We start from the raw sequence: 27,215 nt of genomic DNA, 5'->3' as shown, positions 1-27,215 counted from the left end.
ATTTGCGCATTTCTTCCGACAAAAGTTCCTAAATCTGATCCGTTCTCTCGTAAACATTAGTTTTAATAATGGCGGTATCGGGCTATGAAAGCGGAAATGTGAGACTCCGTAAAGGACGTAGTTAGCGGACCAATCGCAGCCTTGTGCGCTGCGGGAGGCTTGCGTCGCAAGCCTAGAAAAATGGCTCGACCCACGCAAGGACGCAAGGTGGTGTGAAAAGCGACGCAAGGGGGGCTTGGGTCTGCGTCGCTCTGAAAACGCAGAAGCATAAACCAGGCTTGAGTGAGCCAGAAAGACTCCTTTTGGCACCTCAGTGTCAGTCAGGCGCCACAATAGCGACACCCGTCAAGCCAGATTTGATTTGGCAACAATACTTTTCATATACAGCAATCCAATAATGAAAATCAAGCAGGCATTTTAGCATTTAAAAGCAGATTTATAAAACATAATCACAAATACATGCCTAGGCACTGTCGCAGATGAAAATATCTTTGGACTTAATGGATTATAAAACGTTTTTAAATTCTAAACTAGAAGCTTTATTTGCATTTTAGCTGTTGTAAATGACTATGGAATCTTTTGCAATTTCTTCATAATTTTATTTCAGAAAGCATAAAAACATACCTTCATTAAAGTCTGATTAAACACTTAACGGTTCTTAATGTACAGTCAATATTTTACTTGCATTATAGAGTACTGATAAGCATGTTTTACTGGCATGAACGTAACAGTTAGAAACACAGTGAGTAAACTTCACTGCAAAAATGTGAATACCATATAAAGTAAAATACTATAAAGTTTTTTTGGGCATAATGTCAAACAGGACGAACTCAACAATACAATTTTGCAACAATACAAAAACTCATTTCTTTCCCCTGAGACTGCGAGGGGTGGGGGCGGGGCTGTAAGTAGGCGACTGCTGTCGAGAGCGCAAGATCCGGGAGTAAGGAGTATTGCCACTTGCTGCTTCTGCAGCGCAGGTGTTGATTTTGCGTGTCGGAGTGTGTGTCGGGAACAGCGACTGGAAAAAGGGCCTTTTTTGCGGCGGCCGGTTCTCGGCGCCGCCCGGTGCGGCGACCTCGTAGCCCCTCTTCTGGCAGGGATCTGGCGTGATGGAGGCCGCGCAGCCACGGGAGGGAAGCGGGGACATGTTGGCCTGTGCCCGGGACAGGCTCATTGCTTGCTTCCTCATGTCAGCCTTCACAAGCATCAGGCCATTCTGGAGTTCTGACAGGATCTGGTCCTAACAAGAAGTCAGTGCACAGGGTTAGCAGAGACCACAGAGGGTGAGGTGAAGGATAAGGTGAGAGGTTAAGAGACAGAGATGATAGCGTGAACCAAAAGAACTTTTGTGCATGCCTTTGCACAGCAATCACCTGGTGCAGATGTTAGAACCCTACATTTGGTTTAAAAGCTTAGTTGTGCATCAAGTGTTAGAGAAGAGAGTGGAGGGAGAGAGAACAAAGTACTTTAAAATCGAGAAATGCACTTAACAGATGCTGCTTGAGATAATTACAGGGTCTCCAGTTAGAACCATTTTAAGTTTAAAATTAGTTTCTACCTGTTTGGCCAGAGTCTCGTCTGCGGCCGCCAGGTCCTGCCGCAGCCTCTCCCCTCCGGTGTTGCGACAGCAGGCCCGTTCGCCCGACTGCAGGTCGCTCCCGAGCCTCAGCAAATCCAGGCGCAACTGACGCAGGTTCTGTTGGGGGAGGAGCGGTCCAGATTTTAGTCTTTATGGGGGTCAAGGGTCAACGGCGCATGTCACACGGTGCTGCGGCGACTGACCCGTTGTCCGTCCTCGAGCTTGCGCTCGGCGGCGAGAGTGCTCGATGAACCGGGGCCGTCAATCTGCATCTTCAGTTTCGTCATCTCTGCACAGGCAAGTGGAACGAGACAGTCAGAAACACGAACAACAGCCTACCACACCAACGCGTCATCGGCGCGGGGTCGCGGCCACCTTGAGACTTGGTGAGCAGCTGGGCGCGACACTGGTCCAGTTCTGCGTGCAGCCGGCCACATTGCGCCTGACTGGTGAGGCGCTGAGAGCGCCGCGGCCCCTCGGAGTCTCCGTGTGGCACCGACTTTTCTGCCGCTTTGGTCTTATCAAGGGCTTCAGACAAAGCTTTGATCTCCTGATCACGCTCCTAGAAGAAAGGAAAACAGATTTAAAAAGATTACTTTGTGAATGCACATCACATTTGAGGATAGATCATTTAACTGAAGAGCAGATTGTGTGTATCACAGCGGGGAGAAGGGGGCAGACACTGTTTGAAATGATGATTTAGGACTCACCATCAACTCCTCGCTGTGGAATTTCTTCAAATGTTTTTGGACATTGGTTATCTTGTCTTCGTACCTCTCTTCGATTAGAGCCTTCTCTGCCTCCAAGGTCTCACTGTGAGGCAAGAAGACAACGCAGTGTTATCTGCCGTAATCATTTTTACATTTCAACTTCCAACTTTGATTTTCAACTTTTCTTTCTTAAATTGCTTGACAAGCAATTATTGGCTAATTCTGTTACAACAAGACTCATGGCCTTTCATCTATAACATTGCAAGCACGTATAAATGTGCTCTGTATATAAAAAGAATCATGAAATCCAAGTATTTTCTCCTCTTACGTTCTAACCAGTTAAATTAACGACAGACTTTAATTTTACAAAAAACTGCTTGTAAGATAGCTTTAGTTTGTATGAATACAAAATAATTCAGATAAAAGGGATACATATAAAGCAGGAGAAGGACTTGAGTAACGAGAAAAAATCCTTCATAAACAAAAACTAGCTAGCTAATTCCCTTAGAACACACACACTAACTTTTTATAAGCATACTATGTCATTACGTTTGTCTGGTACCGTGTGCCAGGACACAAAAAGACCAAAAAATAAATAAGAGGTGAAAAGATTCGCTGCACACCTGAAGCCATCTTCCATCCTAGAAATCACCTCCATCATCTCAGAGACCACCTGCTCTCTCACATTTGCCTCGAGAGCATCTTTCTCCGCCCTCTGGCGCTGCACTTCTCTCTTCAGGACATCGATGGCCTGCAGCAAAGCCTTAATAAAGCACAGTGAGCTATAAGAAACATTTCCCAAATGTTTTGAGTTGATATTTAAGAAACAATGTCGTTGAAATCCTTGACGGCAGTTTTGTACGATTGCTTTAGAGATTTAAAATAGAGTACGTAAGCAGGGCCGCTTACCTCAGTATTTAACATGGTGATATCTCCTTCTTCCACATCACTCTCATCTCCATCCTCTTCCATCACTGTGCTTTCGTTACCATTTGCTGGGGGCTCACGGAGAAGGGACAGGATGTAGGCTACTCTGGTCTTTGTGGACGGGCCGTGGACCAGCTGAAATTACACAAAGGAGCTTTTAATTCTCCTTTTACTTTGGTCGTACATTAAAAAGATGTCACAGCAGAAGTCGAACAATACAAAAAAATGTTTTGTTTTTTACTTGAGTAGCAATAGCAGAGAACTTGAGGGCTTGGAGCGTCTCGTCGTAGATTGAGGAACATGGGTTGATGTTCACCACCATGCTGGACGTTCCTCGTCCACAGAAGAATCCCTGCAGGACCCGGGTCATCTTACTGTCCCTGAAGGGCACCACTTGAGGGGGTCGCGATCTGGGGATGTCATAGAAAGCGTTTAAAATGCTCTCAGATGGCCTAAAAGTGCATTTTCCGGGCCATGGATAAACACGTACTTGTTGTTCTGGTTGTGCCTCAGAGCAGCAATACAGCGTCCCAGTGTCAAAAGAGACGTGTTGATGTTGTTGGCCTCTTTCATCCTCTCCCCATTACGCTGCTCTTTAGAGCGTTCCGACCCAGCCAGATCACACACGGTCAGTCTAAAAGGGAAGAAAGTGCAAGTCGCAATGTGGCTTTAATGCTTTAGCCCAGTCAAACGTACCAAAATCCATCAAAGGTCACATTTAAACTTGCGAGTCAACTTACTCGCTGATGTGCGGGGGCTCTGTCGAGCCGGTGTCTGGATGGACGTGCAGGACACGGATGGAGAAAATGCTGTGACTGAGAAGGCGACACAATTATTAACAGAGATGCAAGGAGCTTTTAATCCAAACACACCGAAATTTATGGCTAAAGTTGAAAATTCTTCTACCTGCGGCTGGAGTTCTGATTCAGGTGCGTGCTGGCAAAGCTCTGGTTGCGACGCCCGGCTCTCAGAACACTCCACGCCTCCTCGGCACTGCGGACCTGGATCCAGGCGAGGTCTGATGTAACCGGTGGAAAAAGCAGACAAGTTATGCATCATCTATTCAAATGTTTTTGCCCAAAAGAAGATTCAGCTTAAGAACGTAAGTGCCTGCTTTATTAAGTGTAACGGTCATCGGAGGGGAAGCTGCATACTGGGATAGAGCTTTGGCAGGTTCCCACATACACACACAACCATTTAAACAGTGCTGCATTTTAGAAACATCACTTCCGTGAATGAGTAACGGTCACCTTTCACGTAAGGGTTTCCGTACTTGTCGTCGCTCAGCCGCAGCGTGGCCCTTTTCCTGGGCTGCAGGGAGGGCGAAGCATCCAGCAGGTCGTACAGGAACTCGTTGTAGATCTCGTAAAAAGCCACCCAGATAGAGAACTGCACCCCTTCCGCCAGGTCGGTGGCTCCGCTGTGTGAAAGGCTGTCAGGCTCCAGACAAACACTGTCAGTGTCTGCAAAAACAACATGGGATGCGCTTTATAAAAACCCACTGAAGATTTGAATTAGAGTATGTGTATAGGTTAACAATACATCAACCGTAACATATGAACCGGTTGAGCTTTACGGGACGCACCGGGGCGAGCTCAGTGGCGCCGGGCCCGGTTTGTGAGCAAAAACAGCCACAGCGCATCAGTGTGTGTGTGACAGACTTTAAAGTGTCCCATGGGTTATATTCTGATGTCCTCCTCACCTTCAAGCTGGGTGACAATGTTGCTTGTAGAGGAGAGTCCTCCGATGCCGCTGTCCCAGGTTGTAGTGTTGCCACCTCGACGAGAACTCAGATTCTCATTCTGTAACAAAAAGACAACGCAAACATTTATACTCAGGACTTTGTATGAATAGAGATGCAATCTGATCATGCGTCTTGTGCAAGAATGCTGGAACCCAATAAACATTTTCAGGGTTAAGAAAAAAAAATTACGATACAAAAGTACATTATTCATGTCATACAATCTTTCAAATGTTTTGCTTGCTTACCTCTTTAAGCAGAGAGTTTCTGCGGATTTCTTCCACCCTGATCTCCCCCGAGTCCAGCTGTCTCACATCCTGATACATGACGGGCTTCAGGTCCATGGCACCGTAGAGGCGACCCTGCAGCTTCCTGAACAGAGATGCCAGAGCCCGGGGCAAGAGGCCCGCCTCTCGACCGCTGCCTGTGGGTCAACGTCTCAGACTTTACATTTGCTTTCTAAGCATTCAGCTGGCCAGATGAGCATTGAGGGTTCTATAAATGCATATCCAACATTCCACAAGGCTGCGAGCACACAAACAAAACCAAACCACAGCTTTTTACTGATGTGTTTGGGATTATTTTTACCCTGTATGGTGTAAGTCTTCCCAGAATTGGTGACACCATACGTGTAGAGGAGGCGGTTTTCTCCTTGAAGCACATCTGTCACCATCTTTTTCATTGTGCACTCGTAGAACTGTTGCTGTGTGGTCTCTGGCCCAAAGATCTACGACAGATCGGCGGTGAGAAACCATCAGTAGGCTTTTTCAAACAGCTAATATGAACAAAAGCAAAATGTTACTGCTACAGCTGTACAGGTTTCAACCAGTCAGCCTGTACGTTTTACTCAAGGATGGTCCATTGGCATTGGTTGACATGTCTATAACTAGCAATACATTAGCATTTAACGAAATGCACGAGCACGACACTACCTTTGAGAAGCTAAACTTGTGCATGCTTTGGGTGATTCCCCTCTCTGCGGTCCTCATGTTCTGAGATTCTTTTGGAGCTTTGAGCAGGAGTGTCTCTTCGTCTTGGACAGCCACACAACCCTTGATTAAAGAAGAGTGAAACTTAAGCACGGGAGTAATAGAAACAATTGATGTGCATTGTCGACCCACAGAATCGTAGTCTTACCTGTTCTTCTACCCTCTGACTCTCAGTCTCAGTAAGTGGCCGGATGCGCAGGAAAACCTGCACCCTCTCCTTGTCCCCTCCCTCACAACTACCTTGTTTCAGCGCTCCAGGTTTCACTGACAGTTTCTAGAGGAAACAAATTCAAAACATCTTGTAGAATCATTTAAAACCAAAAGAAAGCAAAGCAATGGTAACATTATTGGTTTCAAAATACCCACTGGTTCTGCGATGGAAGGCCGGGGCTCCAGGCCGGGGGAAATGACGGAGATCTCGGGTAGACGGGGCCTGGACGGGCCTCCATGCTCCGCTGCCGTAGACTCAAACACGGCCACCTCCTCGTCCTCATCAAGGTGATAGCCACTCGGGGAGGACAAAGTCAGCGCCATGCTCACCTGTTACAAGAGGGGAAATTGTGAGGAGCAAACAGGTTAGAATGAAGTCATTTAAAACTCATTTCAAACCTCACAGAGAGAATGCGTGTCCTTTTGCTTATTATATTATTCCATATTTAAACAGATCTTAATGCTGCGTAAGAACTCGTCTCAATTGATCTCACACACACACACAAAATTAAAACATGGGTGTGTCATGAGACAAGGTGAGTAAACACACAGCAACTGGGTGAAACTTGTTTTCGCTACAAAGCCAAACAGCCCGAATGAAAGAATAGTCAAACAAGTGATTCCTCAGGGAATCACCTGTCGTGACAAGTTCCGTGTGCAGAATGACACCAGTGACGTAAACTAAAAGCCGCATTGAGAGTTAATCCTACAAGTTAACACATGTCCAATCCAACCATATATAAACCATTAAAAAAAAAGAACGAGTTACGTTTAAGAGGTCTTTAACGCAATATTTTTTACCATATTTATGCAAGACATTTGCAAGGTTTCGGGGTGACTAGAATGCATTATGTGACGTCACGTTGACCTTAGCAGGAAGATACAAACGTTACAAAGAATACTTACCTGGCCTCACGGTGGACGTTAGTTTTACGTTAAGTTAAGATGTTTCCCGGCAGAGGTCAACTTGACAAAGTCGGGTAATGTTTTTTTTTTCTTATTGGCGAATCTGAACTTTAATGAGAAAAAGCGTTTCGACTCGACGGCAAGTCGAGCACACGAGTTACAAGTCACGTTTCAACGTGCGACAACGAGCTCCGTCCTGTGGTCACTCTCACCAACACAACGCAGGAGCTAGATTTGCTAGCTGGATTTAGCTAGGCGAACTTTTAAGATGAATGAATGATCACAGCTGTCACTAACTTAATGTTAAAAGGTTTATTGTTGTTCGCGTCGAAAAGACCAACGGTTCATTTATCCTTAACGTTAACTTACCTCGAATGGCAAAAGTGCGTTGAACGGCTTGATAGCAGTTAAATATCCTTAAGTTACCGGGTATATCAGCTAAACTAAAGCTACTTACTTTACGAAATAAAACTAGTATAAGTTTGCAATAAAGCTACACGAAGCTAGCCTATTGCTCCTTCTCGACATCGAAACACTCTGAGCCCCAGCTGATTTAGTTCACCCAACGTTTGGTTTTTGAACAATGCGCTTCCCTTTCAGAGCGAGTCGCTGATTGGCTAAAGCCAGTGACGTTGCGCTCGAAGCATTCTACGTAATGTGACGTTGGCTAAGCAGAAGTATCGCGACAAGATGGTTCGACTGTCTCGATTCGTCATAAGGTCACATGATGAGAGTAGCTCTAGCTGGGTTTGAAAAAGTTTTTTATATAATATATGTATTTTTTAATCGTAAATATGCAATTTTGAAAAAAAGTGCCGCCGACAGAGAAGTGCAGACTTTTCACAAAATTAAAAAGTCGTTTTTATTTCACATGCTTACCAAACAATTTGCTAGCCTACATTTTACATGATAACAGGAGTGATACAAATGTGTTAAACACCGGACAGACAATAGAGGCTATTTTAGGAATCATGCAGTAGACAAAAAGGCCAAAGAAAATAAATCCCTGCCTCTAGCAATATAATATGTCTTATGTGAAAGAAAAATGCATGAATGTGAGGTAATGTCTCTAAAAAGTTGAGTATATTTATAACAAAACAATGAATCATACATTACAATAGCCATATTTAATAAGATCTTTTACCTCTGATTCATGAGCTGCATGGAGAGTCATTCAGGGATTTGTGTCAATGTGATTTACATACAAGTGGGTGACCAACATTTGGAATCACTATCAAAAACCAAATAATCTAAAACAATAAAATAACAAACTTTTCCAAACATCCAACCTGAAAAGAAGATCAGAATACAGTTCAGGGGGATGTGACTCCAATGCTTTATCATGTTTTTTACTGTATAAAACTTTCTAAAACACACAAACACCATTTGGACAATAATGCATACTGGTCATGTGATTCAAAATGAAATGACAGCATGAGCTTTTCATGATGATTTGACCACGGATGCTTATATCAGTAGATCTGCATGTCACATTGTTGAGCCATTAAACTCTTCTCCGGGCTCAAAATTCTGCTCCATAGTGGTGGTGATGCTGTGAATGCTGACATGGTTTCGTGAATTTTGGAGCCTTTGTTTCTGCACACTGTGCTGAACACCATAACAGAAGTAGATGATTAAACCTGTTTGAAGAAATATGACATCTCCTATGATCATGTTTGTTATTTTGATGCCTGTGCACACTTCACTTTAATGAAAATGTATGTATTATACGGACGGTAATTCACTTACCTACTGCCATCCACCCTGCGTAGCGGATCCAAGTGTCCGATCCAAGTTGAACCATAAGATAAACGTTGACAAAGGTGCTGAAAACAGGAAGCGATGGCACGAAAGGAACCTGTACATATGAAAGAGCAGAAGCATTATGACACTAAAATCAAATGCAAAAATGCTCAACTTCTTTTTTTTCCTTTCTAAATTTCCTGTTGGGACTAATTTACTACATTTGGGAATCAACATTTATAATTTCAGTAAATTTCAAAGTATATCATTGAATGCGCACTTTTAGATATATGAGGCCTACCATGAACGCAGCTTTGGTTGTGTTCTGTGGTTGTCTCCAGATGATCAAAGTGCTAAAGACCAGGCTCAGCATGATGATAGAGACACAGAGTAAACTCCAACACTCGAGGGCCTGCAGGGAGTCCGCAGACTGAGATATGACGAGGCTCCCCACGACAGCTGAAAAGACTAGAGAGAACAATGTCGGTCCCTAGGATTGTTATACAACAATATAAACCATGTATTTGCTGTATAATATTGAACGACGGTGTTAAAATATCTTACTAATAGAAACAGATAAAAGAGACACATTCTTCGATGTCCTCGGCGTGACTTGTGAGGGAGGAAATATGACTCCAGTAATCGAAAAGGGTTCTAGTTTGCTTAAGCTTGACTCCTCACCGAGGTCTGCTTGGTACCTGTGCAAGTGAAGAAATATGAATAAGTGCACCCACGCATAATTCATTCATACATATTGATAAAGGTATGATTTAAATGAGTGGCTTTTATTCCTGTATCGTTGCTTTTCCTGGTTCACATCAATTAATTGAATCCCTCTACAATACAAATCAATGACATCTTATTTAACAACCATTTTCCTTTTAGTTGTGAGAGCCGCAGGGCCTCTGCTACCATTTGTTACGTTCCGGCACTGATACCATAGCACAGCGAAGGTATAGTTAAATGGAAGAATGCATCATTGAGGAAGAACCAAATTGAAAAATTAGCCCTTAACCATTTTCTACTGACGACACCACTATCGTAAACAAATATTGTGACTACTAGGATTAGAGTAATAACCAAACATATGTTCATTACTGTGAATAATACCTTAATATGAGGATACATATGGCAACAAGCGTGTAGGCAAAAAGGGTCCCAATTGACATCATGTCAACTAGCGCCTTCAGGTCAAACAGCAATGCCATAATAGCTGAAAAGACACAAATCATAACAATAAGTCACATGAACATGAATTATTTCTTTAGCCTCTTATGAGATATTTCTCCCAAATGAATAAATGTACATCCTTTATGATAATTGGAGTCTACATAAACCAGTTAACTACTGGGGTCAAAATGGGAGGGTATGTTAAAAATATACCCTCCCATCTTTCAAAAACAAACAAAGACGACAGAAACGCTTTCAAATTCTTATGACCTTTGATGGCAATTTTACCTGCTACAACCCCTGAAGCGATGGTCGCTATAACGGGACTTTGCCTCTCACTCATTTTACTGAGAGGTCTGAAGAGAAGTCCATCCCTGGACATGGCAAAGAGGACACGGGGCATCGGGAACATTGATCCCAGTAGGCTGTGGGGAAAAAATAACCTGTGTTGTTCTCTGCTTTTGTTTTAATGAGCTGCAACCGTTTATCTGACCTCTGACAGCTGAGGCGAAAGGTTCGACTTTCATTTGCAGAGTTGAACTGCGTTTCATACCTTGTTGACAGTGCACAAAGGGATCCCACAGCCACTACATACTTTGCAGGTCCCCAACCGATGTATGTGAAGGCCACGGGCAAGGGGCTGTGAACACTAAGCAAATAGTACGGCATCAGAAGAGTCAGGGCTGCAGACACGCCGAAGTAAGCAAGGAAGCAGATGAGCAGGGACGCCACGATGCCGAGAGGGATCGACTTCTGAGGGTTTTGAACCTCCTCTCCTGAAGAAAATAACACATAATTACTGGATAGCAACTTTTTGTTCTACCTCGCGAGGGCTCCACATTTGCTTACCGGTTGCTCACGGTTTTGCATGAGCGTAGCCGGCCAATCAGGACGCGCCTACCGGAATACATACGGACCGCAGAGTATAAAGCGTAGCATTGTCTGCCATACTTTTACCCTTCAGTGCCCACAGACTTCTCATATGCACGGCGAGAGTCATTGCCAGGACGGATGTGTCGTCCACGTGCCCATGTGCCTATCAAGCGCTGCCCAAGATTCGATGCCAGCGGCAGTGGGATTATTTCTATTGGTTCAATGGGATTTATTCCCTGTAATCCCTGCAGGGACATTGGCTTTGTCTGCAGAATAATTATGACATTGGGCTACAACCAAATGTTCCAGTCTATTTCTTGTTGCAGTTATTGTGAATGACATAAACTGACAGGAAGTAAGCATGGACCCAAGCTGTTGCTTTGCAATGCTATTACTCCAAAGGGTCTAATGAGTCCAAAGAGCTTTGGGGTTTGCTTCTGGGGTTTGCGTCCTGATTTGCCAGCTACGCTTATGGAAATTTTACGTGGGCAAATGCTTGCTTGTCGCTGGAGAGGAAGATTACCCATAGATGCCAGTAGAGGACTCGGCCTGTGCGTATAAGACTTATCCTACAATGTCGTCCCTGCATCCCCTCTCATTGCATCAGTATTAGTGTACCTGTTGTCGCAATGCAGTCAAATCCAACAAATGCATAAAAGCATGTTGCTGCTCCTGCTAATGTTCCCTCGAAGCCAAAAGGAAAAAATCCTCCACCTCCATACTGGCTTGTGGCATTCAGTGATGTGTAGTTTCTGCAAAGAGCAAACATGTTGATGCTTGGTCATGCAATTGACCGCCTGAATAATACTGTTACTACTTTACCATAATTAAACACATAAAAGCCGGACGTGACATGTTGGTGTACATAGTACGGGGTGGAAACACTTCTTTTTTATAACATATTTCAAACATAAGAACCTATACTCATATCCATCGAGGAAAGATTCTTCTCCGATGTACCAGTTGTTGATGTCCCCTTTAATGGCTCCAGAGAGAATAACAAACAGCAACACCAGGATGTTAACTGCTGTAAAAACCTTATTTACAATAGCAGACTCTTTAACACCGAATGCAAGAATCCCTGGAGAGGAAACAGACAGAACATATAAGTTGGTCATGAATACAATGGAACCATGTTCAAAAAAAGACACTGAATATGCATTAAGAAATACATGAATTCCATACAGTTGGTTACAAGTCACAGTGATTTAGATTATGAAACTTGCCTGCCAAGAGAATTATGAGGCCAGCTGCAAAGAAGTCTGGGTAGGGAGCCATTCCAGGTAAGTCCATCGCAGCTCGGTTGCCCAGAGAGTTGGAAATGACGTTCCCAATGAGATCGTCAAAGGTCCCACTCCACGCCCTGGCAACACTTGACGTCCCTTAAAAACAATTTGATTGACATGAGGCTCAGACCCTTTTTCACGATGACTATTAAACACCCTTTGAATGCAGTGAATGTATTCAGTATCTTTACCAATCACATAAGACAGCAGCAGGTTCCAGCCAGTGATGAAAGCCCATATCTCCCCCACAGTCACATAGCTGTAGAGGTACGCAGAGCCAGTCTTGGGAACGCGGGCTCCGAACTCAGCATAGCAAAGTCCCGCAAAGACGGAGGCCACTGCTGCAATCAGGAAGGCGATTATGATACTCGGCCCGGCCACGGTTCTGGCCACTTCTCCCGACAACACGTACACGCCGGCCCCCAGTGTGCTGCCGACCCCCAGGGCCACCAGGTCCAGGGTGGTCAGGCATCGGCGAAAGTTGGACACCTCTCCTTCGGGCTCCAGAGGTTTCCTACGGGACAGACTCTGCAGGAACAGCAGTATCTTTGCACCAGACATCCTATTGATCAGGACATTGTGTTTATTTGATCACCCAGGATGAAAAAACACAAAAAGAAAGACAGAAGCATTTCTTTAAATGAGCTTAAAACCAAATAATAACTGAAAAGACATGAATGACTCACTAGCGGTTGTTAAAAAATATGCATTTAGTTTAAATCTATTCAAAACAACAACAATATGGTTGGTAATCTCTCCATCAATATATTTTTTTAATTTGACCATTTACATGATGTGTATTATTCATCTCTTTTCACAAGGATTTAATAACATTTTGTTTCTAAATGACAGACGTTTAGAGCTAAACAAATTGCTAATAGTATCTAACAAACTGAAATCATATATACTAGATTATAAGCTCCGTCTCGGGCATCAGAAAGACATCTTACCTTTTCAGCTGAACATGGCAGTGAGTGTGACCACACACCACTAGTGAGGATAAATCCATTCACTCAGAACTGCTGTTCAACATTTTTGACACATTATGTTACATTTCAGACATACGTGCCATTTCTGAAAAATACGGGATACGAATGATTTGTTCGAGGGCACTTCTGAAATGTCAGACAATAACACGCAAATCTTAAATCTTGGAGGCCGTCAGGCCAGATTTAACTTTAAAAAAAATGTTTAAATACAACACGATAATTATTATTGTTATGATAGCAATAATATTAATAGTAATAATACCAAGATTGACATTAACAGGAACAGGAGTTTTTTTCATATCTAAATTGATATAAAAAGGAACCTGTTTGAGAACTAAATTATGCTGTGACTTTTCTTTTATGAATTAATACAATTTAAAAAATACACAAAGAAAATGAACAAACGTTGTTCAGTGATTTATAATTAATTTCAACTAAAAGTAAAGTGATATATCTCATATAACTTTTATTTTACTTAAAGGGTAAAAAGAACAATGCTGTTTTAACAAAGCTGATTGTGTGCCATCACTGTAATGATTTCTGCTGTGAAGACACTTTTCCTTTTAGCTCAATGTTTCAGTTAATTGCACCTTCTAATTCAAGAGATTGAAACTTGTTCAGTCCACAAGTCCTCAGTCCTCTTTCACCTTGTCCAACTGCTTCTTATGGACTAAACAGCTGCCTTTATTTTACCTAGAGACTTAAATCATCGTCTTTATGCAATAATTGGTTTCAGTTTGAATCATCATCAAATCCTTCACACCAAAATTGTGTTATTTCTGAATCTGCTGTTGTTCAAACACCTCTTATACGTTGTAGTCCAACTGTGCTTTTCTTAAAACTCTACCACTCATGGGGAGGTGACTGACTTTCTTCAAGCTGTGCCGATGAGTCGAACAATTAAGAAACTATGGGAAACGTTAGAGTGCAGACTTTTTTTCCCCCCATGAGCCCGATGTCTCTGGGACACACGGCTTTGGTCCGTGCCAAAGATAAATCAACATGTTGTAAAGTGAAACCGTTTAAACAGGAGACATCTGGTCAGCAGCAAATTGAAGACCCGTTCATCAGAGCAGAAGGAGGACGCTAATTGTTTGAGGAACATAATGGTGCGATCCACTGCTTCCAGGGGTTCCTGGTATCATGCTTTTATAGATAACTAAAAATGATGACTGAGTCTCAAACCCATGAAATCTGAAGAGTTAGTGCCCAGAGGGCTGAAAACGTATTAGTTATTCATTGGTAAAAACAGAAATACAAACGTCTCTCATTCAATTTAGACTTCATTTTAGATGTCTTTCATTAAAATATACCTATATTAAATGTTTGTTGGAAAAATAGATTATTTTATTTTTGGTAATACAGACACAAACATCCAGTCAGGCCTACAAAACTTAGAATACATGTTTGTGAAGGCCGCAGACACTCTCCCTTTCCCTATTCTGAGAAAGAACCCATTACTGTTCTCCTGTAATTCGGTGGTCATAGTCGATCATTCCTGAATCTCTCCCCCTTTTGGTTGCGATGACTTTAGTTTAGGCGGAGGGAACAGAGTGGACTTCATTAGCTGAAGGAAATGGACCACCCTCTCCCTGTTAATGATTGATCAGCAGAAAGAGGTTCAGATGGTCACACTATTGTTCACTGAATTCATTCACCACCAAGGATATTTTAGGAAAAAGACCTTGAGTTCTGTGTATCCCTGCTGATTAACTTTTTCATCTCAGCCACACACTCTTGAGGTCATATGGTGAGTTTAATTCTCTATTATTTGACATGTTAGATGATTTGATGTTTTTTTTATTTAAAAATGACAAAGCACTAAAGAAAAATATACAATTCAGCCATAGTCGCTTTACTTTTTGATTACGGTTTGATTAAGAACGACTGTTTTTTAAACACATCTTTTTTTACATTCACTCACTATGCCAACTTAGTTTTAAAAACACATATGCATCTTTTAATTATCAATTTGTAAGACGTTGAAAACTTAATTTGACACGGGATGAAGTTATATTGTTTCAATTTGAAAAAAAGAATATAATAAAAAAAGTCATACGTCCAAAATAATGGCTTTCAGAAAATGAAATAGATTTCATACGACTCTCAATAATGCTTAAAATGGCCAATTTACGAGTGGCTCTTACAGCCGTTAGTCACTTCATTATCACAGCTCTGCCCCAGCATTTTTCCAGCAGTATTAGCCAGATGCAGCAGGCTTCTCTCCATGGTGACTGGCCTCCCAGGCCACCGCGTGAGACCGAGCACTTTATAGAAGAGGGGTCACTAGAGTGTGACCTCACTCATGTATGTCCACAATCTATTGCAGTTCAGATGGATATTTCAAGCATTGTGACTCAACGGTAAAATGTTAATGCTGAAAATCAATCTCATCTTGGAAACAATACCACAGAGTTCTTAAAAAAAACATTTCCGAGCTCTTGTGTAAGTGCGTAGTCCCTGCTGGAGATTAATAGCCTCAGGTCACGTTGACTTCTAACACCACTTTCTTAACTTTCTCCAAGCTCCGTTTAGAGTTTATTGGGTGGCGTCAACATAAATAAATTATCAAGAAAGTTAGAAGCGTCTAAAACAAAAAGGAAGTTACCTTTTCTACGTGTTTTTTACTTTTATAGAAATATATTGAAAATAGGATTGTGGTCCATTTTACTAAATTGTTTTATTTGTTTTTCCCTTTTCTCCACAGTCGGACAATCTCATCCCAGCGAACATGAATAACACAAAACAGCGCAGCGGGCAGATTGATGGGAGAAGATAAAACTGAGGACACCTTCACTCTGGGGAGCTCTAGAGAATAATCCTACGCACCAGGAAGAAAAGAAAAATGAGACTGGTTCTGTTTTACCTGATGGTGTTGGGCTGCAGGTATGTTATTTCTACCTACGGGCCCCATCAGAGAGCACAGATGACCGGTGACATTTTGCTCGGGGGTCTTTTCCCCATACACTTCGGAGTGGCGTCGAAAGACCAAGACCTGGCGGCTCGGCCCGAGTCCACACAGTGTGTCAGGTGACATTTTGAGACCCGTTCACATGATTCGAGCGAGTGACCGCGCTCCACTTTTCTAAACGCATTCCTTTTTCTGCCCTTACAGGTTCAATTTCCGTGGTTTCCGTTGGCTGCAGGCCATGATTTTTGCGATTGACGAGATTAACAACAGCAGCACTCTACTGCCCAACATCACCCTCGGCTACAGGATCTTTGACACTTGCAACACGGTGTCAAAAGCCCTGGAAGCGACGCTTAGTTTTGTGGCCCAAAATAAAATTGACTCCCTGAATTTAGATGAATTTTGCAACTGCACTGATCACATTCCGGCAACCATTGCAGTAGTCGGAGCGGCTGGATCCGCAGTCTCCACAGCTGTCGCAAACCTACTGGGACTTTTCTATATTCCTCAGGTGAGTATCTGATCATTGGCTTTATCGGTGCCATATCAATGGTGTTCCTCAGCCGTGGCCTTAAAACTGAGTATCACAAGGCAACACTGTATCCTGAACATACTGAGAACATACAGTTTACTTGCAGGGGTTTATACTTTTCTTGGTTGGGTGATCCATTAATAGATGGTAATGAAGCAGAAACCTATATGACTTGAACTCTTTACCGTTTCAGATCAGCTATGCCTCTTCCAGTCGCCTACTGAGCAACAAGAATCAGTACAAGTCCTTCATGAGAACCATTCCTACTGATGAGTACCAGGCCACAGCCATGGCGGACATCATTGAGTACTTTGAGTGGAACTGGGTCATCGCTGTGGCCTCGGATGACGACTACGGACGCCCGGGGATCGAAAAGTTTGAGAAGGAGATGGAGGAGCGAGACATATGCATTCACCTGAACGAACTCATCTCTCAATATTTTGAGAGTCAGGAAATCCAAGCGCTGGCCGACAGGATTGAGAACTCCACAGCCAAGGTCATCGTTGTGTTTGCCAGCGGCCCAGATGTCGAGCCTCTAATCAAAGAGATGGTCAGGAGGAACATCACCGATCGCATCTGGTTAGCGAGTGAGGCGTGGGCCAGCTCCTCACTCATAGCTAAACCAGAATATCTCGACGTTGTAGCGGGGACTATTGGCTTTGCCCTCAAGGCAGGGCGGATACCTGGCTTAAGAGAGTTCTTACAGAAAGTGCAACCAAAGAGAGACAGTCACAATGAATTTGTCAGGGAGTTTTGGGAAGAAACCTTCAACTGTTATCTGGAAGACAGCCCGAGACGGCAAGAAAGTGAGAACGGAAGCGCGAGTTTTAGGCCCTTGTGTACTGGTGAGGAAGACATCACGAGTGTTGAGACCCCGTACCTGGACTACACACACCTTCGTATCTCCTATAACGTGTATGTTGCAGTTTACTCCATAGCACAGGCCTTGCAGGACATACTGACCTGCACACCTGGACATGGGCTCTTTGCCAATAACTCCTGTGCAGATCTGAAGAAAATGGAAGCATGGCAGGTAAAGTGCTTCACATTGACCAAAAACGGAGGCAATTCATTAACAGAGCATGTACTTTTAGCTAGTTTGAAGCATCTAAATGTGTGATTCTGCCTTGCAGGCCCTGAAGCAGCTGAGGCATTTGAACTACACCAACAGCATGGGGGAAAAGATGCACTTTGATGAGAACGCAGACCTGGCAGCAAACTACACCATTATAAACTGGCACAGGTCTGCTGAGGACGGCTCGGTGGTCTTTGAGGAGGTGGGGTACTACAACATGCACATCAAGAGGGGAGCCAAACTCTTCATGGACAAGACGAAGATATTGTGGAACGGTCACAGTTCTGAGGTCAGTCAGTCTACGGTTTTGTAGAGGATGTGAATATAAATATATTTGTTTGTTTTCCCCCTCTCTATTTTCTGTATTTTCCTTTTCCTGCCATCATCCACTAAAAATAATAGTGATAATTACATTTACATTGTTACAATTGCTGCAAGGAAAGCTGCGCCAACTGGATTCTTTGTCCACTTGTGGGCAGCAGAACTCACGTTAAACACAACATCTCATGAAATGGTTGTTGCCAACGTGTTAGCAAATCATTTTCTCTCGTGTAATTCGTTAGTAGCTCATCTTGGCTGCCTGAGCTGGAATAATTCGGTGGCTTTAGATGAGCCGCAGACAAGTTCATAAGAGCAGTGAGAGAGACCAAAGAGTAAAGGTGAGGGATGTAAAAAGCAGAACAATGGTTCAAAGATCAGAGATGTTGAAACACTGTGCAGGTTTGGGGAATGAGCGAGTTGATAATCGTTTGTGAGAAACCTTCCTGCTCTCACATTCCACATTTGACACTCATTCGACCTGTCGTTCATACAGCTTAAAATTGCTGTTAGGAAAAGTGCACCTGTTTTATCTTTATACTCTTGAAATCATTTGGGTTCTTCTTCTTAATATTATTTTTGTTATCCTCATTTATTTACAAGAACAAAACAACTACAATAAAAATAAAAATAAAAATATCAATAGATCCAATCATTAATAAGCTCATTAATGAACCAATAGTATATGATTTCCTGGAGGCAGGTGAAGAACACCTTCATGTCATTAAGTGCTTAAATCTTTATATATCATAACATTTCATGTGATGAAACTTCAGAGAAATTCAGTGCAACATGAATGAACTCCAAAAGGATACTACCAACATTTATTGACAGGCGATTTATTTCTAAACTCTCTGTTCTTTTATTAATTAAAAATGATTGTCAAATACATTTTAACACCATTACAACTGTGTGTTCTGCCTTTTCTCATGCAACTGTACACATCCCGTAGGTGCCATTCTCTAATTGCAGTGAGGACTGTGAACCCGGTACGCGAAAGGGGATCATTGACAGTATGCCCACATGCTGCTTTGAATGCACTGAGTGCTCAGATGGAGAATACAGTAATCAAAGAGGTACAGAGACGCCAAACATTCACAATCCCATATCCACTAATCTCACACCTGGTCAGTGTTGCACTAAACTAAACTAAAACACTGATGTTTTTGTGTGTATACAGATGCCAGTGTTTGCACCAAGTGTCCACATAACTCTTGGTCCAATGGGAATCACACATCCTGCTTCCTGAAGGAAATCGAGTTTCTCTCCTGGTCAGAACCCTTCGGGATCGCTTTGGCCATATGTGCAGTTCTGGGAGTGCTCTTGACAGCCTTTGTGATGGGGGTCTTTGTCAAGTTCCGCAACACCCCGATAGTGAAGGCCACGAACCGAGAGCTCTCCTACGTTCTCTTGTTTTCACTGATCTGCTGCTTCTCCAGCTCCCTCGTCTTCATCGGAGAGCCGCAGGACTGGACGTGTCGCTTACGGCAGCCTGCCTTTGGGATCAGTTTTGTTCTCTGTATATCTTGCATCCTGGTAAAAACGAACAGAGTACTTTTGGTGTTTGAAGCCAAGATCCCTACGAGTCTCCATCGCAAGTGGTGGGGATTGAACCTGCAGTTTCTGTTGGTGTTTCTGTGCACATTTGTCCAAGTCATGATATGTGTGGTATGGCTTTACAACGCCCCTCCCTCCAGCTACAAGAATCACGACATTGACGAGATCATTTTTATTACCTGCAATGAGGGATCTGTGATGGCGCTCGGGTTTCTTATTGGCTACACGTGCCTGCTGGCAGCGATATGTTTCTTTTTCGCATTCAAATCCAGGAAGCTTCCGGAAAACTTTACGGAGGCCAAGTTTATCACTTTCAGCATGCTCATATTCTTCATTGTTTGGATCTCTTTTATCCCTGCATACTTTAGCACTTATGGCAAGTTTGTTTCAGCTGTGGAGGTCATCGCTATACTGGCCTCCAGCTTCGGGATGCTGGCCTGTATCTTCTTCAACAAGGTCTACATCATCCTCTTCAAACCTTTCAGGAACACCATCGAGGAAGTCCGGTGCAGCACCGCAGCCCACGCTTTTAAAGTGGCCGCCAAAGCGACGCTGAAACACAATACCGCCGCAAGGAAAAAGTCTGGCAGCATCGGTGGTTCTTCTGCCTCGACTCCGTCCTCATCCATCAGCCTGAAGACCAACAGCAAGGAGTGCGGAGCGACGTCAGGAAAGCATAGGCCAAGGGTGAGCTTTGGCAGTGGAACAGTTACTCTGTCCTTGAGCTTCGAGGAGTCGAGGAGGAGCTCCCTGATGTGATAGCACATGGTTGAAAACATCAGTTTCGTCTAACCCATTAATGGTTTTGGGACTTTATTTTGAAATGCATTGGCATGAAGACCCGCTTCATTTTCCAATTTTCTTGACAGATTGTCTGAAAGACCAGTCCAAGTAATACACTGTACTTTACCTATATCCTGTGACGTTTATTATTCTCAGCATAACCCTGTTGTACACTAAGCTAATAACAACAATTTTGTACAATTAAACAGGAAATGACATCCTTATGTTGTTTTTTTATTCTTTAAAAACTGTATATATTATTTGGTTTAGTGAACATGTAATCCATCCACCAATCAATCACTACATCTATAACATTACAACATAATACTAAGAGTAAACATATAAGTTAGATCAAACATCTACAGTAAACTGACAGGACAACACTTCATGGTCAGCACAAAGACGTGGCTTGTGTGCCAATATTTGACCAGAGGACAAGCCGGGCTTGCGAAGCGAGACAAGAGGATGTATGAGTCAGAATTACAGGATGTCGACCCAACGTTCCCTAATTTGTAATAACATTCTATTGTGGTAAATCCCACGACAACAAAGGAAACGGATGAAAGGTCTACATGACATAGTGGAATCCATGCCACCCGTTTTAGGGTGTGCTTGGGTAGAACAAAGTGTGATCCAAACGAAACCTATTTGTTTGGTTTAATGAAAGAGGCGTCGCTGCCGTCATGGCCGTCAGACTAAACCACGACATCAAAAATGTCCCCTTTACGTTTTACACTCGTTCGGTATCTATCATTTGGGAATTATTTGGGATATAATGTTTAACGCTTAAAATTGACAAATGTTGCATTACAGTTCATACAACAGTAACTACTTTAATTACTTTAAAGGAGAACCAATATTGTTGTATACATAACTGAAGTTCTCTCAGAAATGTGAATCTGAATAAAAAACAAAAAACCTAATTAAAACAAAACAATGGATATGCTGGTGAAGGGGTCGATTTTGGTGCAGATCTCTCAAAGAACTTTCTCACAAGTCTCTGATAAGTGCAAACAGTACAGGACTATCTCACATTGAAATGTCATTCTCGCAATAGGACTACACCAGACAGTCGTGACCTCCCAGTTTGGAGAAGGTATAGAGGGGGGAGCGGCTCGGGGAGGCACTGTTTGTTCTCACCACACAGACGCATACATTCATTTCTAGTTTCAAACATGAGGTTTTCTTTCTTATTTATAGTTTTACTTTTACTTATTGTTATAAAAAGATTTGAGTATTTTTTGCCGTAGCAAACTGGGTCCAAAAAGATAAATATTTTCGGTCTGTCCATTCTCACTAAAATCTTCCCTGTGGTCCAGTTAAATGCATGAATGTGACTCATGTACAGCTCAACAACGCCACCCCAGGAATTGCACCCAAGGACATTTTTATCAGGAAAGATCTGTGAACTCATTATTTTTTTAAGTGAACTCAAAAAAGGTGATATAAAAGGGGAAACAATAAAACACAATGAAACAGGCGTTTGAGCAGTGCAGGACTTCCCACATCGCTCAACAGGAAGATGACATGCTGAGACATCCAGTGTCATAGCTGACTTGAGGAGCAGCTGGACAACCAACAACACTCTGTTGTTTAGAAGGACAAGACCTTTATCCTCAAAGCTAATGCAGCCCAGAGAGACCAGCTGTTGTCTATGTTTGAGCTGCAGAATGGGTAATGCATGATGGGATTGTTTGTCACAGTCCTAGGTACAAGAGGATTTTGTGTAATTTATACATATGATTTACAAATGTTTGAAGTCAGATCAGAAAATGTGTGGCCTTATTTGTGCTACAAATAGTAATTTTAAAATAAAATGGCAATGCAATTCCATAGGCAAAGTACCATAAGTATTTATAAATATAAATATAATTATATATCTATATCTATATATATATATATATATATATATATATATATATAGATATATATCCATCCATCCATCCATCCATTGTCAAACCGCTTATCCTGCACACAGGGTCGCGGGGGGGCTGGAGTCCATCCCAGCCAACTTCGGGCGATAGACAGGGTACATCCTGGATTGGTCGCCAGCCAATCGCAGGGCGACACAGAGACACACAACCATTCACACTCACATTCACACAACTACGGGCAATTTAAAGTCCCCAATTAACCTGATCCCCAGAGCATGTCTTTGGACTGTGGGAGGAAGCCGAAGAACCCGGAGAGAATATATATATATATATATATATATATATATATATACATATATATATATATATATATATATATGTATGAAGCTCAAAGCTACTTTGCAACTGAATATCAATTTAATGCGATGAAAAATAGCAACTATCTCCAGGCGTGACGAGCTTTGTTTTGAAAACCACTTAAGGGAAGCGTCTGTTCAAAACAAGCACGCATCAAGCAACCGATGTGACAGCAACTACTTCCGGTTTCCGGACGCCACCTTCAAAACTCCGTATGTGAAAATCGCAGTTTCAGAATACGGTGCACAGTTTTGAAAATGTTACCCTTAATTTTTTCAATCATAGCTGTCAACTTTTACTGATTTGTAACGTCAAATGTAACTTATGTTCTCACGGTTTCGGCGTAAAAGCTTTTAATGTGAAATACATCCAGCGGAAGTACCGCTAACCTACATTGACTTTACACAACGTTCGCTCCCGGAATGTTGACACGGAATAACGTAAGTGTGTGCGTAAAGGTAAGCTGAGATGCGCCCAGCGAACCAGTTATACTGGCATCTCCGTTGTATTTGCCGTATCTAGAGACTCTTTGCGCGGGGAGCGACCGACCGTTAGCTCGAAGGCGACCGTTAACTTTTACAGCTCCTCCCGAGAAAAACCGCTTCTGTCAGCTAGCAACCAGCTAACGCTAACGGTGCTGAGAGAGCTCACCTGGACATCGCTGCGGCCAGGTCGCGGAATAAATTAAAAGAGGTTTATTTTTTATTTGTTTTACTTTAGAAAACTCAAGGAGTGTAACGTTGATGAGGAGAAGACGCAGCTGTTGCAGATGTCAAAGGTAGCGTTCTGCTTTGGGTCTCTAACGTAACTCAACGTTATATGAATTCGCACTTTTAGCATCATTACTAATTAACCAGTCAGTTATTGCATCGATGAAATATTATCTGGACCTTGAGTCTGAAATAAAGGTTTGTTTTATTTATTGTACTACATCGAGTGAGACTTCAATGTCCGGGGAAACAGCGATCGACAGGTGTACAGGTGTGTAGTGACTGGGTCTCAAATGACCTTTCAGAATACCTTTTCTGTGGTGACCAACATAATAAATGCCTCTGAATACAAACGTAACGTACACACCTTTACTTTTAGTTTTCTAAGTTAACATCTTAGGTGTTAATTGTTGTTGCGTGATATTTCTATTTAAAACCAGCCTTGTCTGCTTGACTTTTTAGATGATAATATATTGTAGTAACAGTAACATTATGATGCACATCCATTGCAGTCATTTAATTTCTCTCACCCTCAATCAACAGTCTCTGAAGAACGGAAGTCCTCTCCCTCCCCTCCTGAAACTGGATTTTGACCGTCCGACAATGGATTTTCCCCAATAACCTTCCCTTAGTTCACAGTGATCACATATTTGACTGACTGTTTACTTCGGCGTTGTGTTTCCCTGTCATGGGATGACCGGTTAGTGCAACGATGGCTGTCAGTGTTCATGCTTAAGTGACCGTCGCGGTGGGAGCATCCTAAACTAGAAGACACCAGCTTCTGCAGTTGCCCCTTTTACCGCTTCACACCAGCGCCGTCACACAGAAATGGGCTTCTACTTACCTGTGACAAAGACTTTGCGGAGGTGGAAATATTTTCTGGTGCTCTTTGTCTCGCTGTCGGTGCTGGCATGGATCGCAACCTTTTCAGGCGAAACCGTGAAATCCGGGCCGGCGTTGCCCGCCTCACCGCAGACTCTTGTCCAAGCCGACGTTGTGAAGGACAGACTTGACACGCCGCCGCCGGATCGATTAACAACTCCACCGCAAAAAGTCGAATGTCCTCAGGAGTCACCGTTGCTACGTAAGCATCATTTTTGATTGCGCTTATTTGTTTCAATTTATCTACTTATGCTGCCCTCTTAAAAAATAAAGATGATGATTTAGTTTCTTTAAGTTTTCCACCTTTTTCAAAGTGATCACATGACATGATAACTCACTATAATAAACTAGACAATGATTATGCTGCGATGTCACTTTGAACATAAATATAGCAGAGTTTGTAGTTGCTCCAAAAAAAAATGGATGACTTTAGATTTCATCGTTAACTCGACCTGTTCAGTGCAAGTTCAAATAGGGAGCTACATTACTGCGCTATGATTCACCTTTACCCGTGTAATCAAGATCTCTGGTTGAATTGGCCTCCTTCCACAGAGGGAGCTGTGAAGCTGTCCTTTGAATCCTCTCTGACACTGAAGGACGTGGAGGGTAGAAACAAAGGAGTGAGTGAAGGCGAGTACGAGCCCTCCGACTGCACGGCGAGGCAGAGCGTGGCGGTCCTCATCCCTCATCGCAGCAGAGAGAGACACCTCCTCTACCTCTTGAACCACCTGCACCCCTTTCTGCAGAGGCAGCAGCTGCACTACGCTATTTATGTCATCCAGCAGGTAGCAACCGGCTCCACCTCAGGCAGTCTTCTGCCACATAGTTTTAACACCCATTTGTGTTTTGGTTTCATGTTTATAGAAGGGAAAGTAATGATTTATGATATTGGGGAACTAGTGTGAGGTTTTAAGTTGTAAAAACATTATATCTGGCAAAGACCACAGGCATCTTTGGACTGTACAACAGCAGCTAGTAACGTTTGATTGTGTCTTCTATTGTTTCAAAGGCTGGCGATGCAACTTTTAACCGTGCCAAGCTACTCAACGTTGGGTATTTGGAGGCCCTGAAGGACTACAGTTGGGACTGTTTCATCTTCCATGATGTCGACCTGGTCCCCGAAAATGATCATAATGTATACGTCTGCGACAAGCAGCCCAAACATCTGGTGGTCGGCAGGAACGCCACAGGATACAAGTGTGTACATGATTATGAGTCGTTTTTACAGCAAGCCATATGTCAGCAGTCAAATGTTTCCATACCCATGTGAACGACAGTGATTTAATACTGTAATTAGTCTTTATGTCCTTCCTCTGTCAGGCTGCGCTACAAAGGCTACTTTGGAGGAGTCACAGCTATGACCAGAGACCAGTTTCATCAAGTGAATGGATTCTCTAACACTTACTGGGGTTGGGGCGGAGAAGACGATGACCTGCGCATCAGGTGAGGCCAGAAAAAAAAAAAAAAAAGTTTAAAACAGGCCAAACCTTTCCTGTGATCACATCCGGAGCAGATGCAGTACTTTCCCTCAGTAATGTGTCTGGTGTCCCGCGCAGGGTCGAGCTGCAGAAAATGACGATTGTGCGCCCGCCCGCCGACATCGCTCGCTACACTATGGTGTTTCACAAACGGGACAGTGGCAACGAAATAAACAAAGACAGGTCAGTAGAGGTAGAGATGGGGATAATGATCCTGGTTTGGGCTGCAAATTGATCCTCTGCATCACTCTTTTTTTTTTTGCTTCCTAGGATGAGGTTGTTAGGACGAACACCCCTGGTATGGAAAAAGGACGGACTGAACAGCTGCTCCTATGAGACTGTGTTGCTGGAGCGGCAGCCTCTTTATGTGAATGTCACTGTGGACATCGGTAAGCCACAGAACTGACATTAAAACGAGGACCAAAGAAACACTTTATAATACACGTCTTTCTGGACCGAGCAACGTTACTGACTACGCTGATTTGGTAACAGTATTCTTGGACTGCTCTCTTCACGTGAACTTTATTCTAACTCTCCCCCTGTTGATGAGCTGAAGGACTGTTTGTAAGTCTACAGAAAGCTGCAGCCATCAGACAGATCGGGTCAGAGTGACTAGATTTAAGTTTTCTAGGTTGTTGGTGGTCGGTTCATTTCATGTTAACATTCCATTTATGATTGTTTTACTGTTGAAAACTTTACATGTGAAAGTATTGATACGCTACAACTTGTCAATCAGATTTTTTAGGTAATCTTGTAGCAGCAAACATTTCACATTTCACAGCAGAGATTTTTTATTTTAATTTATTCGTAATAAAAATGAATGTATAAAATGCAAAGAGATGACATACTAATTCTGGATGATATTTCAGATTTGTTTTGAATCTTTGCAGTGGTATGGGATGATTTGTCTGCTTGATCGTAGAACCCAGATCATCACATCTAATGTGATTTATTTTTTTAGAACACATATAATTGTATTATAAATTGTATTCTGGTGTCTATAAATGCAGGGCTAGAATCTGCAGTTGTTGCGCTGCAATTGTAGTTTATTTATAAGATATGCATTTGAATATATAACTGTATATATTTCGGACTAGATGGTTTTAGGATTAAACAATCTCCCTCTAAAAAGCCCCTCCTTGTTTTTTGGAATACTGTATTTATTGTATTACCAACGTTTTATGGAATAATGATTGTTGTAGTAGTTTGCATCTGACACAGATGCTCAACCTGCAGTACATTGGTCTGACCAGCAGGGGCCTCTTTTCCCAACCACTGGAAAAACCTCCAGGCAGGTCTGTGCTCCTTGTTAAGTAGAGAGTGCTTTTATTGCCTAGCAATTTGTACAGCAGTACCCTTAATTCATCACCGGGACAAAATAACAACCTATTTAACTTGTTTGGTTGAAATGTCAGAGGACATAAGGCGATCTTTTTTTTCCATTTTCTTAATTTATAAGAGGCAAATCAGACGCGTGTCATGTTGTTTGCCTTTATGAATGTTGTTTGCTCTTAGTATGCATACTAATAACTGTCTGCTGTTCAGATACAATGCACTCTCCACAACAGAGCAGGTTTGTGCAGTGCAAAGAAAGAACGGGGTGACGCTTTGT

At 42.7% G+C, this 27,215-nt stretch overlaps 4 protein-coding genes and 1 long non-coding RNA gene across 15 annotated transcripts; 2 read left to right on the top strand and 3 right to left on the bottom strand.

Annotated features, from left to right (window-relative positions):
* Window positions 1–355: 355 nt before the first annotated feature.
* On the bottom strand, window positions 356–7,684 carry kif20a (kinesin family member 20A). Of its 2 annotated transcripts, XM_040182542.2 has the most exons (20): window positions 7,435–7,663; window positions 6,316–6,489; window positions 6,098–6,223; window positions 5,893–6,012; window positions 5,549–5,687; window positions 5,209–5,384; window positions 4,922–5,021; window positions 4,470–4,682; window positions 4,126–4,237; window positions 3,960–4,034; window positions 3,710–3,853; window positions 3,461–3,629; window positions 3,202–3,354; window positions 2,916–3,055; window positions 2,293–2,395; window positions 1,958–2,144; window positions 1,786–1,871; window positions 1,562–1,699; window positions 1,377–1,414; window positions 356–1,243 (listed from the first exon to the last, which is right to left on the bottom strand). In XM_040182542.2, the coding sequence occupies exons 2-19, from the start codon at window positions 6,481–6,483 to the stop codon at window positions 1,397–1,399; spliced, it is 2,367 nt and encodes a 788-aa protein (XP_040038476.2). In that variant the 5' UTR covers window positions 6,484–6,489; window positions 7,435–7,663; the 3' UTR covers window positions 356–1,243; window positions 1,377–1,396. The 2 variants fall into 2 exon arrangements, with proteins under 2 accessions (XP_040038476.2, XP_040038475.2); XM_040182541.2 differs by lacking the exon at window positions 1,377–1,414 and having other exon boundaries at window positions 7,435–7,684.
* LOC144410362 (uncharacterized) lies at window positions 2,491–2,755 on the bottom strand. The gene is made up of 2 exons (XR_013468386.1): window positions 2,660–2,755; window positions 2,491–2,613 (listed from the first exon to the last, which is right to left on the bottom strand). It is a non-coding gene; the product is annotated as an uncharacterized LOC144410362 (long non-coding RNA).
* A 211-nt stretch (window positions 7,685–7,895) lies between the features above and the next one.
* LOC120822701 (cationic amino acid transporter 2) lies at window positions 7,896–13,460 on the bottom strand. The gene is made up of 11 exons (XM_040182543.2): window positions 12,329–13,460; window positions 12,078–12,233; window positions 11,770–11,932; window positions 11,470–11,603; window positions 10,532–10,754; window positions 10,267–10,403; window positions 9,919–10,021; window positions 9,373–9,506; window positions 9,110–9,276; window positions 8,815–8,923; window positions 7,896–8,705 (listed from the first exon to the last, which is right to left on the bottom strand). The coding sequence occupies exons 1-11, from the start codon at window positions 12,696–12,698 to the stop codon at window positions 8,554–8,556; spliced, it is 1,848 nt and encodes a 615-aa protein (XP_040038477.2). The 5' UTR covers window positions 12,699–13,460; the 3' UTR covers window positions 7,896–8,553.
* Window positions 13,461–14,771: 1,311 nt separating this feature from the next.
* casr (calcium-sensing receptor) lies at window positions 14,772–20,520 on the top strand. Its single transcript, XM_040179614.2, has 7 exons — window positions 14,772–14,876; window positions 15,834–16,156; window positions 16,242–16,548; window positions 16,763–17,602; window positions 17,703–17,933; window positions 18,915–19,038; window positions 19,143–20,520. The coding sequence occupies exons 2-7, from the start codon at window positions 15,972–15,974 to the stop codon at window positions 20,276–20,278; spliced, it is 2,823 nt and encodes a 940-aa protein (XP_040035548.2). The 5' UTR covers window positions 14,772–14,876; window positions 15,834–15,971; the 3' UTR covers window positions 20,279–20,520.
* Window positions 20,521–22,696: 2,176 nt separating this feature from the next.
* On the top strand, window positions 22,697–26,734 carry b4galt4 (UDP-Gal:betaGlcNAc beta 1,4- galactosyltransferase, polypeptide 4). 10 transcript variants are annotated; one of them, XM_078106757.1, is made up of 9 exons: window positions 22,732–22,973; window positions 23,254–23,311; window positions 23,471–23,514; window positions 23,787–24,327; window positions 24,678–24,910; window positions 25,135–25,322; window positions 25,446–25,568; window positions 25,682–25,786; window positions 25,874–26,734. In XM_078106757.1, exons 4-9 carry the CDS (start codon window positions 24,072–24,074, stop codon window positions 26,007–26,009), a joined length of 1,041 nt encoding a protein of 346 aa, XP_077962883.1. In that variant the 5' UTR covers window positions 22,732–22,973; window positions 23,254–23,311; window positions 23,471–23,514; window positions 23,787–24,071; the 3' UTR covers window positions 26,010–26,734. The 10 variants fall into 10 exon arrangements, with proteins under 10 accessions (XP_040037365.1, XP_040037359.1, XP_077962883.1 ...); XM_078106758.1 differs by having other exon boundaries at window positions 22,941–22,991; XM_040181426.2 differs by lacking the exon at window positions 23,471–23,514.
* The last annotated feature ends 481 nt before the right edge of the window (window positions 26,735–27,215 follow it).

The sequence above is a fragment of the Gasterosteus aculeatus genome, chromosome 7 (genome assembly GCF_964276395.1).
Source record: "Gasterosteus aculeatus chromosome 7, fGasAcu3.hap1.1, whole genome shotgun sequence".
Classification (NCBI taxonomy): Eukaryota; Metazoa; Chordata; class Actinopteri; order Perciformes; family Gasterosteidae; genus Gasterosteus; species Gasterosteus aculeatus.
This window is presented reverse-complemented; position numbering and strand designations above follow the sequence as displayed.

Bases quoted from the DNA above. Each gene is read 5' to 3' on its own strand.
- LOC120822701 (XM_040182543.2), bottom strand. From the start codon at position 12,698: ATGTCTGGTGCAAAGATACTGCTGTTCCTGCAGAGTCTGTCCCGTAGG. The intron at 12,234-12,328 runs GTAAAGATACTG...ATTGTTTTTAAG, and splicing joins GCTGCTGTCTTATGTGATTG to GGACGTCAAGTGTTGCCAGG. The intron at 8,706-8,814 runs GTAAGTGAATTA...TTCTTCAAACAG, and splicing joins CGCAGGGTGGATGGCAGTAG to GTTTAATCATCTACTTCTGT.
- b4galt4 (XM_040181431.2), top strand. From the start codon at position 24,072: ATGGGCTTCTACTTACCTGTGACAAAGACTTTGCGGAGGTGGAAATAT. The intron at 25,323-25,445 runs GTGTGTACATGA...TTCCTCTGTCAG, and splicing joins AGGAACGCCACAGGATACAA to GCTGCGCTACAAAGGCTACT. The intron at 25,787-25,873 runs GTCAGTAGAGGT...TTTGCTTCCTAG, and splicing joins AACGAAATAAACAAAGACAG to GATGAGGTTGTTAGGACGAA.
- kif20a (XM_040182541.2), bottom strand. From the start codon at position 6,483: ATGGCGCTGACTTTGTCCTCCCCGAGTGGCTATCACCTTGATGAGGAC. The intron at 5,688-5,892 runs GTAGTGTCGTGC...GATCTGTCGTAG, and splicing joins ACAAGTTTAGCTTCTCAAAG to ATCTTTGGGCCAGAGACCAC. The intron at 1,244-1,561 runs GTAGAAACTAAT...ACTTCTTGTTAG, and splicing joins ACGAGACTCTGGCCAAACAG to GACCAGATCCTGTCAGAACT.
- casr (XM_040179614.2), top strand. From the start codon at position 15,972: ATGAGACTGGTTCTGTTTTACCTGATGGTGTTGGGCTGCAGGTATGTT. The intron at 16,157-16,241 runs GTGACATTTTGA...CTGCCCTTACAG, and splicing joins GAGTCCACACAGTGTGTCAG to GTTCAATTTCCGTGGTTTCC. The intron at 17,934-18,914 runs GTCAGTCAGTCT...CACATCCCGTAG, and splicing joins GGAACGGTCACAGTTCTGAG to GTGCCATTCTCTAATTGCAG.